Below are 16,455 nucleotides of genomic sequence, written 5' to 3' on the forward strand. Positions count from 1 at the left end.
TAATTATAGTCTTTCATTATAAATTCTGTCAATATCCATCAATCAATCAACCAAAATAAACTCTATTTAAGGACTACGTTCTGTATTACAGGTGTTTGCTATAACATTTTTGTTCCCTAAAAAAAAGTTCATTTTATTTATTTTTAATTTCTTAATTGTTTAGTAATAATTTGGTAATTTGTAATTCTCTTTTGTAATTTTCATTTTATATTTTATTGTTATTTGTAGAATTTTTTATCTCCCCTTTTGTATGATAGAAGTGGAAAAAAAAGTTGTGTTAGGTCAATAGATAAAACTGTCCTTTTCCATGCCTTGATAATTTTTAATTGAACCAACACTTAGGTAAAAATGTAACTTACTTTTATTTTAAAACCTGTAAATGGTGTATGTTTTGTAAGTTGTTCTTATAAATAAATAAAAATAAATAAATAGGCTTTACGAGAAGTCTCGAATCATAATTTAAAAAAAATATATTAAATGAAGCTACCCGTTCTGATTCTACTGAGAAGAACTTGTGTCGAATAATATGCTTTTATTGTTAGTGTAAGTTTTACAAATTATTTGAATTTATCAAACAAAGCAAAGATAAAAAGATTCGGATATTCATTTTAGAAACTTGGCGTTATAAGCTTACCTTGACCTCTCGTGCACATACAATTATTATCACTGGTCCTATAAAAATGATCAAATAAAATCAATTTTATTCAAGTAAACTTTATATTGAAGCGTTTTTGAATCGTCGATAAATAAATACTACTACTGTTTCGGAAAGCAGCCTCTAGCGAGAAGAAACGGCAAGAAACTCGCATAGTTGCTCGTTTCAAATAAACAGATTTACAAAATGTCCTGTGATAGAACCCGAGCATAACTCCGGGCATTTTTTTAAGAAGTACTTTTTTTTAATGAATAAAGGGATTTATTTATTAATTTAGTCTTTTTAAATTTTGTAATTGGTAAATTAATTATATTATGTATCTTATCATTTATACATAACACAAACAATTGTTTTATTGACCCAATCCGATATTCAACATGAGAGCTCATCTGAAGCCATACAAATTTAACACTTTGAATAGAATCAATTAGCATTCAACACCTAATAAGATATTTATTTAGCATGTGCTTATGTAATAGCCCAGTACAGTCATAGCCTAATATAGACCTTATAATTACACGCCTAGTTATAAGGTTCAATGGTCACGCATTGAACCACGAACACAATCGATGTACTGACTGAATTATTCAAACATTTAATTAAATTTTAAGGAACTCTAATGTAAACTAGGCTTAAATTAATTAATTAAACAAGTGTACCTTTAATTATTTTAACGAAATTAATTTTTATATTATAATATTCTAAACGGTTTGTATTATTAAGTACCTGATACGAAAAGCGTGTTCTTTATCCAATATGGACAATTGCAAGGCTTTTCATTTATTCCTATAAATTATTTAAATTTTTTAATCTCTCGTGTTACTTTACTTTCTAAAACATTCTACCCAATAAGTAAATAACATATACCTATTCATCAACAATTAAATATTGACGTACCTCCTATTGCCATCCATCTTCCATTCCGTGGTTTCAAAAATGTTGCCTGACTCACTTCAATGAATAATGACCTGACCTGTGCAAATTCAAATGCACTCACTTTTCCGTTTACGTTATAAACCGATGAATCCATTTCGACATGATCGAGAAGCGTTCAGGCGAAAGATTAAATGGACAACAAGGAAACTTCTAAGCTAGTAAGCTACTAAGATAGTACTGAGTATTTTATAAGATAAAAAGTCTATAATGTTTATTTACAGTGTTTGAACCCACGACTCCTAAATCCGCATTCTTATAAGCTTACCTCAAGATCAACGAGACATAAATAATAATTGTGTTATGAATAACAATGTTACTATATAAATGAAACAATTATATTATACAAGGGGTGGGAATTTGAAACGGGGTTGAAAGGATGGTCGGGCGAACAATCTACTTTGCAACGCAAGCTAAATTTTGTGTGTATTGATTCAAATTAGTTGAAACTAAGGGTGTGACAGGCTGACAGTTGGACATTACAGAATTATAAGGGTTTTAGTAAGCCCGACTAATGATCTGATGTTACCACAATGAAAGGACAGCACCACAATTAACAAACAAATTGGGTGTTTAAATAGAACAGCCTATTTAGGTATATTCAGGTTAATTAAAATAAAAATGTTATAATTCCTGTCGAGCTCGCTGAAGAAAAACATGTTTAGTAAAACCTACATGGGTCGGAAAATAGCTGAAACAAGGAAAAATATTTGGTGCACTTCAAATCTTATTCCATAACAGGATATTGTCGTTACGTAAATATATAACGCTTAAACACTGTATAGTATATGTATGAATATATATATTTATGGCAAACTCAATTTTTTAAACACTAGCTTTGCCTGCGTCTTCGTACGCTTCTAAATTCTACAAAAAAGTTAGTATTGTAGCCTCAGCTACTTCTTATTACATCAGCTATTTGCCAGTGAGAGTCCCGTCAAAATTGGCTTAGCCGCTCCGGGGATTATCCGGAAAAAAGCAGAGACACATACTAACAAAAATTTAACAAAAGTCATTTTGGTATATGTTCCGTGTATATTCGTACATATGCATTTAGTAAAAAACGATTGTTTTAATATCACAAACAGACGCTCCAATTTTATTATATGTATAAATGTAAGTAACGTATTGTTCATTCTAGGTCGCACGGATAAAAAATTACTTTGCGATTTAATGTATAGTTCTTGCAATCTACGAGTGCGCGTCGCCCTTAGTTGTATGAGTGACCAATCTGTATACGCGTCAATATAGGCGTAAAAGCGACCGTGCGTACGGTTAGCAACTAAAAATTCATTAATCAAAAATCAATAAATTAATTATGGATTTTACCTATTTTTATATTTTAAATATATTTTTTTTATTTATTTATTAGGAGTGGTCAAAATGAAAAATAAACAAAAGCGTTAAAATAACTATTAATTTACATTAATAATAATAAATAATTACAGGTAGAAAATAACAAAATAACAACAACAACAATAGCCTGTAAATTCCCACTGCTGGGCTAAAGGCAACCTCTCCCTTTGAGGAGAACATATTCTACCACGCTGTTCCAATGCGGGTTGGTGGAATACACATGTGGCAGATTTTCTATGAAATTTGTCACATGCACGTTCCCTCACGATGTTTTCCTTCACCGCTGGGCACGAGATGAATTATAAAGACACATTAAGCACATGAATCAGCGGTGCTTGCCTGGGCTCGAACCCGCAATCATCGGTTAAGATGCACGCATTCTAACCACTGGGCCATCTCGACTCCCACTGGGCCATCTCGACTAATAACAAAATAATTTAAATTATATTACTATTTTCATCAAACATTTCTATCCTGTCGCTGTCATCATTTTCACTTTCATTGTCGCTGTCATCATCTTCACTTACATTTATAATAAACTGGAAATCATAGTCGAAATACTTCATGTATTCTGTTTCAATTTTTTCAACGTGCTTGCATGTATTTCGCCAGGTGGTTTGATCTATATTATTTATGCATTCATCTATTAAATTTTGAACAACGGTCATGGTTTGGCCTATATTTTTTGAGGCAATTTGGTTTTTTATAATACCCCATATATTTTCAATCGGGTTAAGCTCTGGGTGATACGGAGGGAGTCTTAAGATTTCGAAACCTTTTTTTCTTATAAAGTCATCTATTTTAAATGTTATAAAACGGTCCTTGTTCTTTTTAATTAGATCATACAGTTCAACTTTTTTAAAACGATTATCAAATGAGATACCATTCTCTGTCAGCCACTTTTGCATTTCCCCTTTACTGGAATTAGAGGTCGGTATTTTGCTGCTTCGAGTATTGTGATAAGAAGCGTTGTCCATAACAATAACTGACTTCTCAGGTAAGTTTGGCAATAACTTTTCATTAAGCCATTTTGTATAATTATCATGATTCATGTTTGAATGATAATCTCCTGATGTAGATGCAGCTTTGTAGACTAGCGAAGCATTAGGCACAAAACCGTCGCTGCTGCCTGCATGCACAACAATGAAGCGGCTTCCTGTGCTCAGTTTCTTTGAAAACTGTTTATTACCTTTGGGGTCATTGTTTTGAGGCAACCAGGTGTTTTGCCGCACGTGAGAAGTCAAAACATATGTTTCGTCAGTGTATACAATAGGACGACCTTCCGAACGATACTGAAAGATCTTTTTTAAAAAATTTAATCGCCAAAGTTGAATCTCATGTCTTTCTTGTAATGCTTCTCTGTTGTTCCCAATTTTTCTCCATTTGTAGCCTAATTTCTTTAATATCGAACGTAATGTATTTAAGCATCCATCAAACCCAATCTTTTCTCTCAAAACTGATTGCAATTTTGATAATGTTAGTAATCGCTTTTCTACAATATGGAAATTTTGCACAGTAGTTCGAATGATTTCAAGATTCATGTTGTCTAAATTAAATTTATTATTTCTCTTACGTCGTTTTTTCGTAGGTGAAGTAAAACTTGCAGAAGTAGATGGCAGCTCTTTTTCTTCTTTCAAAATTGTAGTTACAGTTCGTTCACTAAACCCTGTAGCTTCAGCAGTACGTTTCCGTATATTAGCCAAAGGACTCAAATCGCAATGATCCATATTGTTCGCTTTCATAAAATTATACTCTCCTTGAAGAAAGTGGTACACGCGGGCAATAATGGCGCGTCCCTGCGAATAGTAGTAAAGTTACATATTGGTAACTACAAAAATATCAAAAAACAATTAAAAAAATTAAATAACTTACCTCGCTATGAATTATTTTACGTTTTCTTTCACATTTGAGGTTTGACATGCTGACCGTACTCCGTGAACAATAGTGACGCGGAAACAATAAAGACAAGTTATCCGAGTGAAGGCTCACTCGCTACTGATCGCTCCGTCGGTTACACACACTAACGCAATTATGTGTTTACGGTTACAAACACAAATAAAGGCCACGCGCGCTCGCAGATTGCAAGAACTATAAACATGATTGATTATTTTTGTCATTTATGTAAATTAATTAATTATTATAGTTGCTTGTTCTAGCTTGTATTCGTTCTGGAAATATGTGTTAAGTAATTGAACGTTAGAATGACCTACATTAAATATTATACATGAATATTTTAAGCTAGATATTAAAGTGACTTAGAAAATAATACCAGTATTTTATAGTTGTAATATTTGCACAAACAATATAACAGTTAGCTATTTTATGATTATTTTTAAGGTTCCGTACACAACGGGTAAAACGGAACCCGTAACGTAACGTATTACTAAGACTGTCTGTCCGTCCGTCTGCCTTCCGCCCTTCGCCGGCCGGTATCTAATGAACCGTAATAGTTGGACAGTTGAAATTTTCACAGATAATATATTTATGTTCCCTCTATAATAACAAATACTAGAAATTTAATTTCGTTTCCCCACTATAAGCATATTTTTTATTGACAATCCGTCTCCCTCTTAGTCATAGTCTAGTGTTTTATTGTTATATATATACTAGCTGTGCCCGCGACCTTGTACGCGTTTGAATTTAACAAAAAAAAATATTTTGTAGCCTAAGTTACTCCTTATTATATCAGTAATGTGTCAGTAAAAAATCCCGTCAAAATCGGTCCAGTCGTTCCAGAAATGAGCCGGAACAGACTAACAGACAGCATATATGCATTCAGTAAAAAAAGGTAATTTTAATATTACAAGCAAATACTCCAATTCTATTATATATATAGATGAATATTCATATGTATTTGTGTGTATATATATATACTTGTATAGAAGCGGTTCCTGAGAACAAATTCTTATACAAATGTTAATTTTGATTATATCGTAGATTTTTTTCGTTTAAAGTATATCCAGATTAGCTAAAGGCGTGAACTTGGAAATAATGTAATCTGAGTAATGCCTTCCTAGAATTCCATAAATTTCAGTTAATACTGTTAACCAGTGCTACTTAAAATCATAATCTCTCGTGTTAAATGGAGCTATTAATTAAACAACGACATAAGACAGCTAAATCGTTTTAACAATACTGACGACCTCCGTGGTCGAGTGGTGTGTACACCAGTTTTCATGATTTGTAAATGGGTGATAGTGAATGGATCATTCATGTTTGAGTGTTGGTCTCTTCAAATTGTTTCCACTAACTTGATAGTTAAGTGCGCGAAATGGATGGTGGAGCTTATAAAAATATTCATGATGATCGTTGACACAGACATTTTTAATTTTAGGTTTCATAAATTCAAATTATTTGTACAAAATACATTGATAAAGACGCCATATTATTCAATACATTTATTATGCATATGATAAAATTGCGTGGAATTAATACTTGATGACTTCCAGGCAGAATATATTGAAAAGTTCAAACTCATTTAGAGTTCAGTTGTTTACAATTTTAGTTAGGATGTGTTCTGCAATAGATTCCACTCATAATATACCTAAGTAAATATATAAAGGTATTACGAAACACCAAGCGTCCAGATTCCGAAACAGTCGTGGTGCGTCACTAGCTTATTCCCGTGAACACTTGCACAGACGTTGACCCCGATGGAGCAATAACTTGAACTCAATCCGGAAATAAAATGAACCAACATTTATCTTAGAATATATGAACAAAACATTAGAATTAACAGATTATTTTATTAGTGATTCGAGTTAGTCCAGCTATTTGTTTGTATGCGGGTTTAGTCCCAAGTACCACTGGGACTGGGGATGTTCATGTGCTTAATTTTTATTTATAATTAATTTCGTCTAAGATGGAAATAATCATGTGCTTAATTTCCATAAAAGTGCCACATGGATCCAATGACCTCAGCTGGGTTGAAATCCTGTTTCAGGCCATCAGGCCATCAAATTATTAGGGTGTTAGGAGTCTGTAATATTGGTTTATCAGCCGTGCCTCAGAAAGCACGTCAAACCCTTGGTCTACAGATGAATTATTTCTGTTTACAAGAAAGCGGACAATTCTGCCATTCTTGTGTGCATTGTTGTGTGTTATATCAACAATAATCACAATATAGTTTTGCATCAAAACAAGACAAACCATGAATATACACGTAAGAAGTACATAAGAAACATGATCTTCGATTGTTCCATATCGTTAAGTTCACAGTAAGTTTTTTCGGCAACATTTTTTATGGAATAGATTGGCGAACGAGCATATGGGCCACCTGATGGTAAGTGGTCACCATCACCCATAGACAACGACGCTGTAAGAAAAATTAACTATTCCTTACATCGTCAATACGCCACCAACCTTGGGAACTAAGATGCTATGTCCCTTGTGCCTGTAGTTACACTGGCTCACTCACCCTTCGAACCGGAACACAACAATACTGCGTAGTGTTGTTTAGCGGTAGAATATCAAAGTTCCTAATAATACATATTTATAAATTGATGCTTATTTCCTCCTTGTATAATAATATAGAAGTAAAAACATCATTCGAGTTCAAAAATAAAGTAGTCATTTAAAATGTATGTCCTCATTGTAACATTCCGTCAGAAGGCTGACCCTCGTCAATCGCTTTCTCAATTTCTGTATTTTTAACATTGAGCATGTTTTAATGATATTCTCACACCTTCGCAACTTTTGATAGATGTTGGAAAAGGCAGGGGAGGATATTAAATAAATATAATTAAAACTTCGCTTTCAAATTTCCTCTCTGATATATTTTTTTGACTTGGTGACATTTCTCAAGCATTACGCATAAATTTGTGTACAATTGGTACTTTGTATGATACATTTAAATAATATATTTCAGAAGAATTGAGAGCAAGTAACAGATGCTATTACAAAATTACAATAAAAACAAAACAAACTATTAGTAGTAACAATAGAAACACAGGATTTACTTCACCTGAGTCGATCATGCTTAGGATTTTGTTTTTTATGGTATATGTTTGCGGACGAGCATATGGGCGACCTGATAGAAAGTGGTCACCATCACCAATAGACAATGTCGCTGTAAGAAATATTAGCTATTCCTCACATAGTCAATGTGCCACCAACCTTGAGAACTAAGATGTTATGTCCCTTGTGCCTGTACTGCACTGGCTCACTCACCCTTCAAACCGGAACACAAAGATACTGAGTACTGTTATTTGGCGGTAGAATAACTAATGAGTGGGTGGTACCTACCCAGACGGCCTTGCACAAAGCCCTACCACCGAATAGCATTAGGGATTTTATTTATTAATAATAATATGCTTATGTCTTGCTTGTTATTTTTTATTATTGTATTTGTTTTTTTTACTAAGAATATTAGCAATGCCCCACGTCAACTAAGAAATAACTATTATCACTTCTCATGAGTGGGGACGACAATAGCCCAAGAGGTCAGGATCGAACCTGCGACTTTTACATCGCTATGCGGAACCAAAACCATTGCGCTTTTGACGCTTTAAAATAATAAAAGTTAATGAATTACTTGTAAACGGTACGAACGAATCCAATCCGATTTTGAACACATCGAATATACCGGATTTCAAGTCAATCGTACTTATAGTATCAGAGATCTCGTGATGAATCACTCAGTGGTAGTTCGCCTATATATAGATGTTAAACACACGGAAATACAGTGGTGCTCGGCCGGAATTAATTCTGCGATTATCAGTTAAGATTAACACGTTATCTCCGTATGTCATTCAAACTCGAAACAAAAGAATGCCAATCCAGTTTTCTCATTTCACTTTTTCTAGTGACAATTTAATCTATACACATAATAGAGTTGGAGTGTCTGTTCGTAATATTAAAACAAAATTATAAAGATACACGACACATATAACGAAATAACATTTTTTCCTCTGTCTGTTTGTTTGTTCCGGTTAATATCTGCAACGGCTGGATCGATTTTGTCGAAACTTACACTTTCACTTAGGTTATGTAATCAGAAGTAACTTAGACTATTTTTATTTAAGAATTATATATCAAATTATAATAAAGTCTCGTCGCAATGTCCAGTACTGACCACTCCGCCCTCACGTTGGGTGACGGTGACAATCAACTTAGTATCACAAAAGCTGTAAGTTTTGCTATGACAATCAACAAGTCACAAGGGCAAACGTTAATCAAAGCTCGTATAAATTTAACCAAGGGTTGCTTTACCCATGAATGCACGTACGACGAATGCCAGTAGTGTTGTTGTTTTAGCCCAAGAAAATCGTGCACCAAACTTTGTATACCTATAAAGATTTTTTTTCAATAAAGCTTCAAAAACAAAATATCAATTTAAAAAATAGAAAAAAAAACATTGAAATGAGCATAGGTATTTCAATACGATATACAATCAATTCTGTGAACTGAACAAAAACATTTTTGTGAAATTAAAACGCGCTGGAAGTCACGGGCTCAGCAAGTATTGTATACAAATATTAAGAGTACAGAACTCACAGTGTAATACACTTAATGTGTTTTTGTTTCAGTATTACTTTATATGGAAAAACAGATATATTTCACAAAGTTACTTTTATAAGTATTTGTATCTTAGAAATTCGGCTAATATATTACTTTTCAGTGGAAATCTTTCAAGTTATAATGTGTAGTCGAAATGTATTATCTTTTATTTATAAGGATTTTAAGGAACTGTTGAATTACGTCAATGAATGTTTTGTAAGTAAAAAAGTTATAGCGATAGTAAGTGGTCTACTTGACAGTTGTGACTTGAAGAGTCCCAACTTGTTGGTAATTTAAATAGTTCCGTTTATAATTTCTCAGCTTCTTTACATAGTATAAAACAAAGTCACTTTTTCTGTCCTGTCTCTTTGTAAGCGTTAATCTTTAAAACTACGCAACGGATTTTAATGCGATTTTTTTAATAGATAGCGTGATTCGAGAGAAAGGTTTTTATATATAATACATAAACAATATAGTTAAGTAACACTGATAATTTTAAAAGTTTCTCATGTAATGGCGTAATTTTTCAATTTTTTTGCGCTTACATTGTAAACGCTGGCTGAACCCTACTAGATAGATCATTTTTTTTCTCTCGCTGGAAAAACGCATTACGCGCTTCCCCCATGTGATGGAAAGTGGGGGGGCGTGTGGGACTCCCCGGAGCCCTGAACGCCGAGTACGCCCAAGCACACCGGGTTTACCCACTAAAAAACTAGCGGTACCCTCTCCGTCTTTCGGCGGACGCCACGGGATCGCTTACGCATGCTACCGTGACGACTACTAGATAGATCAAAATAATGTTCTACAGAATTGTACACCACATAAATGTCTACAAAAAAGTCCCCGATGGTATATGCCTATCTCTTAAAGATAACACACAATAAACATTTTTTTATCTTTTATTTTCGAAGCGATTTTAAGCAATATAGCATTAATCTTTATATAATTTATTTAAGGTACCTAACCTTAAATAAATTGTGCATTCAATATAGATCAATATTGCCCTTTACAGCATGTAATTTAAATGAATATTTTCGAAGATATTACAGTTTTAAAACGCAGGGACATAGCGGTTTATATTTCCTAAGGAGTGAGAATTGTGTATATTGTACCTATTTGTTATCACTGAATAGTATGAGTGAGTGATCTAAAGGGAATGGTTTTGTATATTATGTTGGGGAAAAAGTCTTTTCGCATATAGTATGTATGAACTTGTAATAAAATCTCTTTGGCTATACCATTTGTATCTGGCTGGTTTTGGTATCATTAAAAAGTTTTAATTTTAAAGAAGGCACTTCCAAATTCAAATTAGGAATTTGTGTGATTTTCATTTGTTTTTGTTGTTGTTAAAATGAGTAAATCTTAAGAAGAAATTCGATACATTTTAAAATTTTACTATAAAAAAGGTAAAAATGTACCTCAAGCCGCGAAAAAAATTTGTGATGTTTATGGACCTAATGCAGTATCTGTGAGAGTAGCGCAAGTTTGGTTTAAGCGTTTTCAAGCCGGAAGTTTTGATATCAAAGATGCATCTCGCTCTGATCGCCCTGTTACGGATAAAATTCATGCCATTTTTGAAAAAGTGGAGCAAGATCGGCATATTAGTAGTTACGATGTAGCTGAAGAACTGGCAATTTACCACAAAACGGTTTTGACTTATTTGAGTAAAGCTGGGTACACAAAAAAGCTCGATATATGGGTGCCTCATGAACTCACTGAAAGAAACCTAATGAACCGTGTACTCATTTGTGATTCTTTATTACGACGTAATGAAACCGAACCATTTTTGAAGAAGCTGATAACTGGTGATGAAAAGTGGATCACAAGAACGTGCGAAAAAGATCGTGGTCAAAGGCCGGTCAAGCTTCACAGACTGTGGCAAAACCCGGATTAACTCGCAACAAGGTAATGCTGTTTGTATGGTGGGACTGGAAGGGCATCATTCATTATGAGCTGTTACCGCCCGGCAGGACCATCGATTCAGAACTGTATTGCGAACAATTGATGAGATTGAAGCAAGAAATTGAGAGAAAGCGGCCAGAATTGATCAACAGAAGGGGTGTGGTTTTTCACCATGACAACGCTAGACATCACACATCTTTAGCCACTCAACAAAAATTACGAGAGTTTGGCTGGGAGGTATTAATGCATCCGCCGTATAGTCTTGACCTTGCACCTTCAGATTTTTATCTGTTTCGGTCTCTGCAGAATTCCTTAGGCAGTGTCAGGTTAACATCGCGAGGGGACTGCCAAAACCACTTGTCGCAGTTTTTCGATCAGAAGCCCCAAAATTTTTACAGCAATGGGATCATGTCACTACCAAAAAGATGGCAAAAAGTTATGGAACAAAATGGCACCTACATACTTTAGTCAAATGTAAATAAACTATAAAAAAAACTTTTTGAATTTTCATATAAAATACGAAGAAAAATTTTCCCCAACCTATTATATAATACGTGAACAATATAGTAGATAAACACTGAAATTTTAGAAATTTCTAATGTGATCTCAAAAAAAGACACATTTTTGCGTATATATTGCAAACGCTGGCTGAATACTATGAGATAGATCAAAATAATGTACTACAGAATTGTACACCTCAAAATATCTACAAAAAACTCAGCGATGGTATGTGTCTATCTGTTAGTTATAACCCACAATAACATTTTTTTGTCATTTATTTTTTACCACATATATTGGCTAATTTTCGTAGCGCTTTGAATTTAGCAGCAATCTGACGTGGTTATTATCGGAGCTCTCTAGCGAGGGAAATAACAATACTTAATAAATAAATAAAATTTTAACAAAAAGAAAAAGAGACTTCAAACTAAAATATGCACTTAAAATGTAATAAAAATATTTTTTTAGAGTCATCCTAAGTAAAATGAAATGAAAAATATTAGACTACTTAAAAGTCGATCTTCGATTATATACTGTAGTTATAATTATTGCTATATTTGGAGCCGGTGTTAGCCACGGGCATGCTCCTCAGCAATCAAAACAAATAAGCTATACGAGCCCCTTGGTTGAGCCCCAGTATATTATCCTATAAAAGGTAATTTGTAAAAACATACATCTTTAAGTATATCGTATTATTTTTTGATAGATACACTATGGCGTTTTCTCGGCTTAAGGTTTCTGCGGTTTTTTTAAAAGATAGTGTGATTCAAGGGGAAGGTTTGCGTATATAATACATGAACAATATAGTAAAGAAACACTGATAATTTTAGAAGTTTGCGATGTGATGTCGTTAATAAACAAATTCTGTAGTATATTTAGTATCAGTATTGTACCCGTGCGAAGCCGGGGCGGGTCGCTAGTTTTCTTTATAAATTAAAATTTGTTCGAAATCAACCTTACGCCATATACGTAAGAATATGTATGTACTGTACGGCTTTGTGTCATCAGATATTTTATAGTCAAAAGCAATACTTAGTATCGTTATGTTCCCGGTTTAAAGGGTAAGTCTATCTGCAAGCACAAGGAACATAGCATCTTAGCTGCAAAGGTTGCGCATGGATCATATTTTTAGACGCCCATATCTTTGGGCGCTGGTCATCAACATTTGGCCGCCCGCCTACCAGTATGTTATCGGTAGGCGTTATTAAGTAACTGTGTGAAAAATACATGGTTGCTAAATACAAATATAATAATGTTATTAATACTGTAACCGGTATTTTTTTAACTAGTAACGAGCCGTTAAAATTCATATAAATTTTCCGAAACAAATATCCAGCATCTAATCTTTCAAAAAGGTTTCTAATTATTTTCTACTCGTCTAGTCTATTAAAAAACTTTTGAATTATGCGTCGTAGAAAATTCTATCACAGAAATCAAAATGAATCGCTTCGAGAACATACAAAGGCTATAATAAAATTCTGATCGATCGAAACATTTTAAAAATCATTGCAAACAAAAATCAACACAGAAATGAAAATGTAATGTACTTTTGTTTAGTCTGCGATCATTTGCGATGTTTTTTACGTAAAAATATTTTTTGAATTGTTCCAAAACTATGTTAACACGAGCAAGATTTACTTGCTGAAAGGGCTTTGTGCAAACCCGTCTAGATAAGTATCACCCACACTTATATAATGATTCTACCCCCAGATGTGAGTGATTCGGCAATACTAAGTAGTTTTGTGTTCCGAATTGAACGGTGAGTAAGCTAATGTGACTACACATACAAGATATAATATTTCAGATCCCAAAGGAGACGATGTTCCATTCAAACCATTCATTCTTCATTCAATGGCAAAAAAGTTTAAGCGTCATTAGCGCAATGGTTCACGACCCAAATGAACTTTTTTAATTCCTTAAATCCTACTTTTTACATTTGAGAGATAAATCATTGTTTAACTACACATCTTATGAACAACATATTCATAATAAGGCCCTATATTTCCAGGTCAATTGACATATAGTAATGACCGTACAAGTCAATCACGTCATTAAAAATGTAGAGGTCATTGACCCTTTCCGTTTGTAAGAAATATTATATTTTAATTTGCATTATAATTTCGTTAAAGAATTATCTTAATGTATGTTTTATTAGTATTTTTTGGTTATTTTTTTTTACTTAAAGAGAGAGATAATTAAGCTTGTTTCGGATAAACTCGATTTTCCTGAATTTACTTTGTCTTCTCTAGAAGTTATTTACATCTGTGGTCGGTTTAGACAATTTAACGACCCCTGTTCACTGGTCTTGTATTTTTTTATAAAATGTTTTATCTTTTAACGTTTTTTTAATGATAATGGAAAATAAGCGAATGAAATTAAGTTAGTCGCTCCGGAGTGTCTTTTAATGGTTTTATGAATAATACTGACTTTGAAATTAATATTTTTAGAAAGACATTTTATTTTTTTCCAAATAAATCTATGCTGGATAGTCGTAGCGTAAATGTTCTTTATTTAAACATAACAATTTAATTTTTAAGTAATTATTATTTATTTATTTGATGTTTGGTATTCATAGGCAATATCTGACTGCAAATTAGTCATAGATTTTAGCTGGACATTCGGAATGTGTCCTGGAAGAGGTGCTATTGGATTGGATTATAAATCGTCGTAAATCATCGTGTAACCAGTGGAAGAATCAAGGGGAAAACTAAAATGAGTCGAATGAAGTTCTTCCCTTTAGTGAGAGGTCTGCCCAGCACTGGATCAAACGGAAATCACACTTTATACACCAATCCACGCTAGAACGGAGTAATGAAAAGCTCCAAACCTTCACCCTCAAAAGTACAAATGGTTTTGACACAGCCGTCGTCTATAAATATACTATTATTAGTATTTACTGCAAATAAGATGAAAGACGTGTTAAAAAAAAAAAACAAATTATTACAATCCATTCATAATCATATTTCGAAAATAGTAACACTGTCTAATTTTTGATAAAATTTTAACAGCTTATATGAATAATATTTTTGAATATTACAAATACATATAATAAAATTGAAGTGTCTGTTTGTAATATTAAAAAAGCGTATGTATTTATACACGATACGTATACCAAAATAGCATTTTACAATTTTTGGCGGTCTGTCTGTCTGTTTGTTCCGGCCAATCTCTAGAAAGGCTGGACAGATTTTGATGGGACTTTCACTGGCAAATAACTGATATAATAGGGAGTAACTTAGGCTACAATAATATATCTTTTTTGTTAAATTCAAACGCGTACAAGGTCGCGGGCGCATCTAGTTGTAATATAAAAAGAGTCAAGTTATCGCCTGAAATGTTTGTTTCGCCTAATAAATGATTCCGTCGAATGGAATTTGTTTATCATTCGTAATCAGTTCTTATGATATTTTATAATGCAGTACAGCTGACGTAGCTCCCAGCGTTTATGAATAAGTATAGTACGACACAACTTAGATGTAGCATCGGCAAATTCGATAAAACCGAATACTGCCAATTTACACAACCAATAGAAATAGCAACCCATCGCGCCATTCGACACTATTCGCTATAGATTCTAGCCCTAGTTCAGCCCGAAAAGACAAGTGCATGTAAAATGTAAATCTTAGGTCACATGATATTCCAGTTATAACGTTTGTTTAAAGATCATAGATCATTGATCACATAAGAAATAAATATTAATAACTTGGGATAGCGAACTTAATTCGGATGCGATCGGTTTTACGAATTTTGCCGATGCTACATACAAGTTGTGTCGTACGGTATCTAACTATTTACGATTACCGTTTTATTTTTTATAATCATAATTAATACCAGGTGATCGGCTATCATCGAATTCCGTATTCGGTTAGCGTGACGTAAGCGTCGATAGCATCGCGGCCAAAATTCATCAAGATTGTGACGACACAATACGTAGCTTATCACATAAATCATCGGTACGTGATAAAAAATAATTTAGTTACTTAGATTATCCAAATTTTACATTATACTCATGCAGCGTAAATGAGATTCACATTCTTGAAAATTGGCGCGATTTTTTATTCTTCACGTATCATGTATCCATCTATACATATAAAAAAAAACGAGTGTCTGCTTGTTATATTAAAATAACCACGTTTTACTTAATGCATATATACACGGTACATATACTTACCAAAATAACAATTTTTCTCCGTCAATCTATCTGTCTGTTCTAGCCAATCTCTGAACCGATTTTGACAGGACTTTCACTGATTTAATAAGTAGTAAGTTAGGCTAAAACAATAACTTTTTTTGTTAAATTCAAATGCATGAAATCGCGGGCTCAATTAGTCTATACTAATATTAAAAATGCGAAAGTAACACCGTTCCCTTGTGTGAAGGAAGCTTTAACTCCACGAAAGGAAATAGGCTTTTATATTTTATATTTTTAGGCCTAACGCCGGACGACAAAGGTAATTATTACCATATACATATTAACTTTTCTGTACATTAAGGCATTGTTAATATATTGTACCTTAAATGTACTCTAACTCTTTTAAAACACGCTCAGGCTCGCTAAGACCATAAATGGCCCGAACAGCTCTTAACAGATCGAAAAAAGGTAACATCTGTAG

At 33.3% G+C, this 16,455-nt stretch overlaps 2 protein-coding genes across 3 annotated transcripts in view; one reads left to right on the forward strand and one right to left on the reverse strand.

Moving 5' to 3' along the window:
* The window catches only part of LOC124537623 (high affinity cAMP-specific and IBMX-insensitive 3',5'-cyclic phosphodiesterase 8), a 231,674-nt gene that overhangs the window by 110,345 nt on the left and 104,874 nt on the right, over positions 1-16,455 (forward strand). The gene's annotated exons all lie outside the window — the stretch shown is intronic.
* Positions 2,780-5,031, reverse strand: LOC124537531. The gene is made up of 4 exons (XM_047114404.1): positions 4,817-5,031; positions 3,828-4,740; positions 3,410-3,566; positions 2,780-2,819 (listed from the first exon to the last, which is right to left on the reverse strand). Exons 1-4 carry the CDS (start codon positions 4,862-4,864, stop codon positions 2,780-2,782), a joined length of 1,158 nt encoding a protein of 385 aa, XP_046970360.1. The 5' UTR covers positions 4,865-5,031.

Source organism: Vanessa cardui, chromosome 18 (assembly GCF_905220365.1).
Source record: "Vanessa cardui chromosome 18, ilVanCard2.1, whole genome shotgun sequence".
Taxonomy (NCBI): Eukaryota; Metazoa; Arthropoda; class Insecta; order Lepidoptera; family Nymphalidae; genus Vanessa; species Vanessa cardui.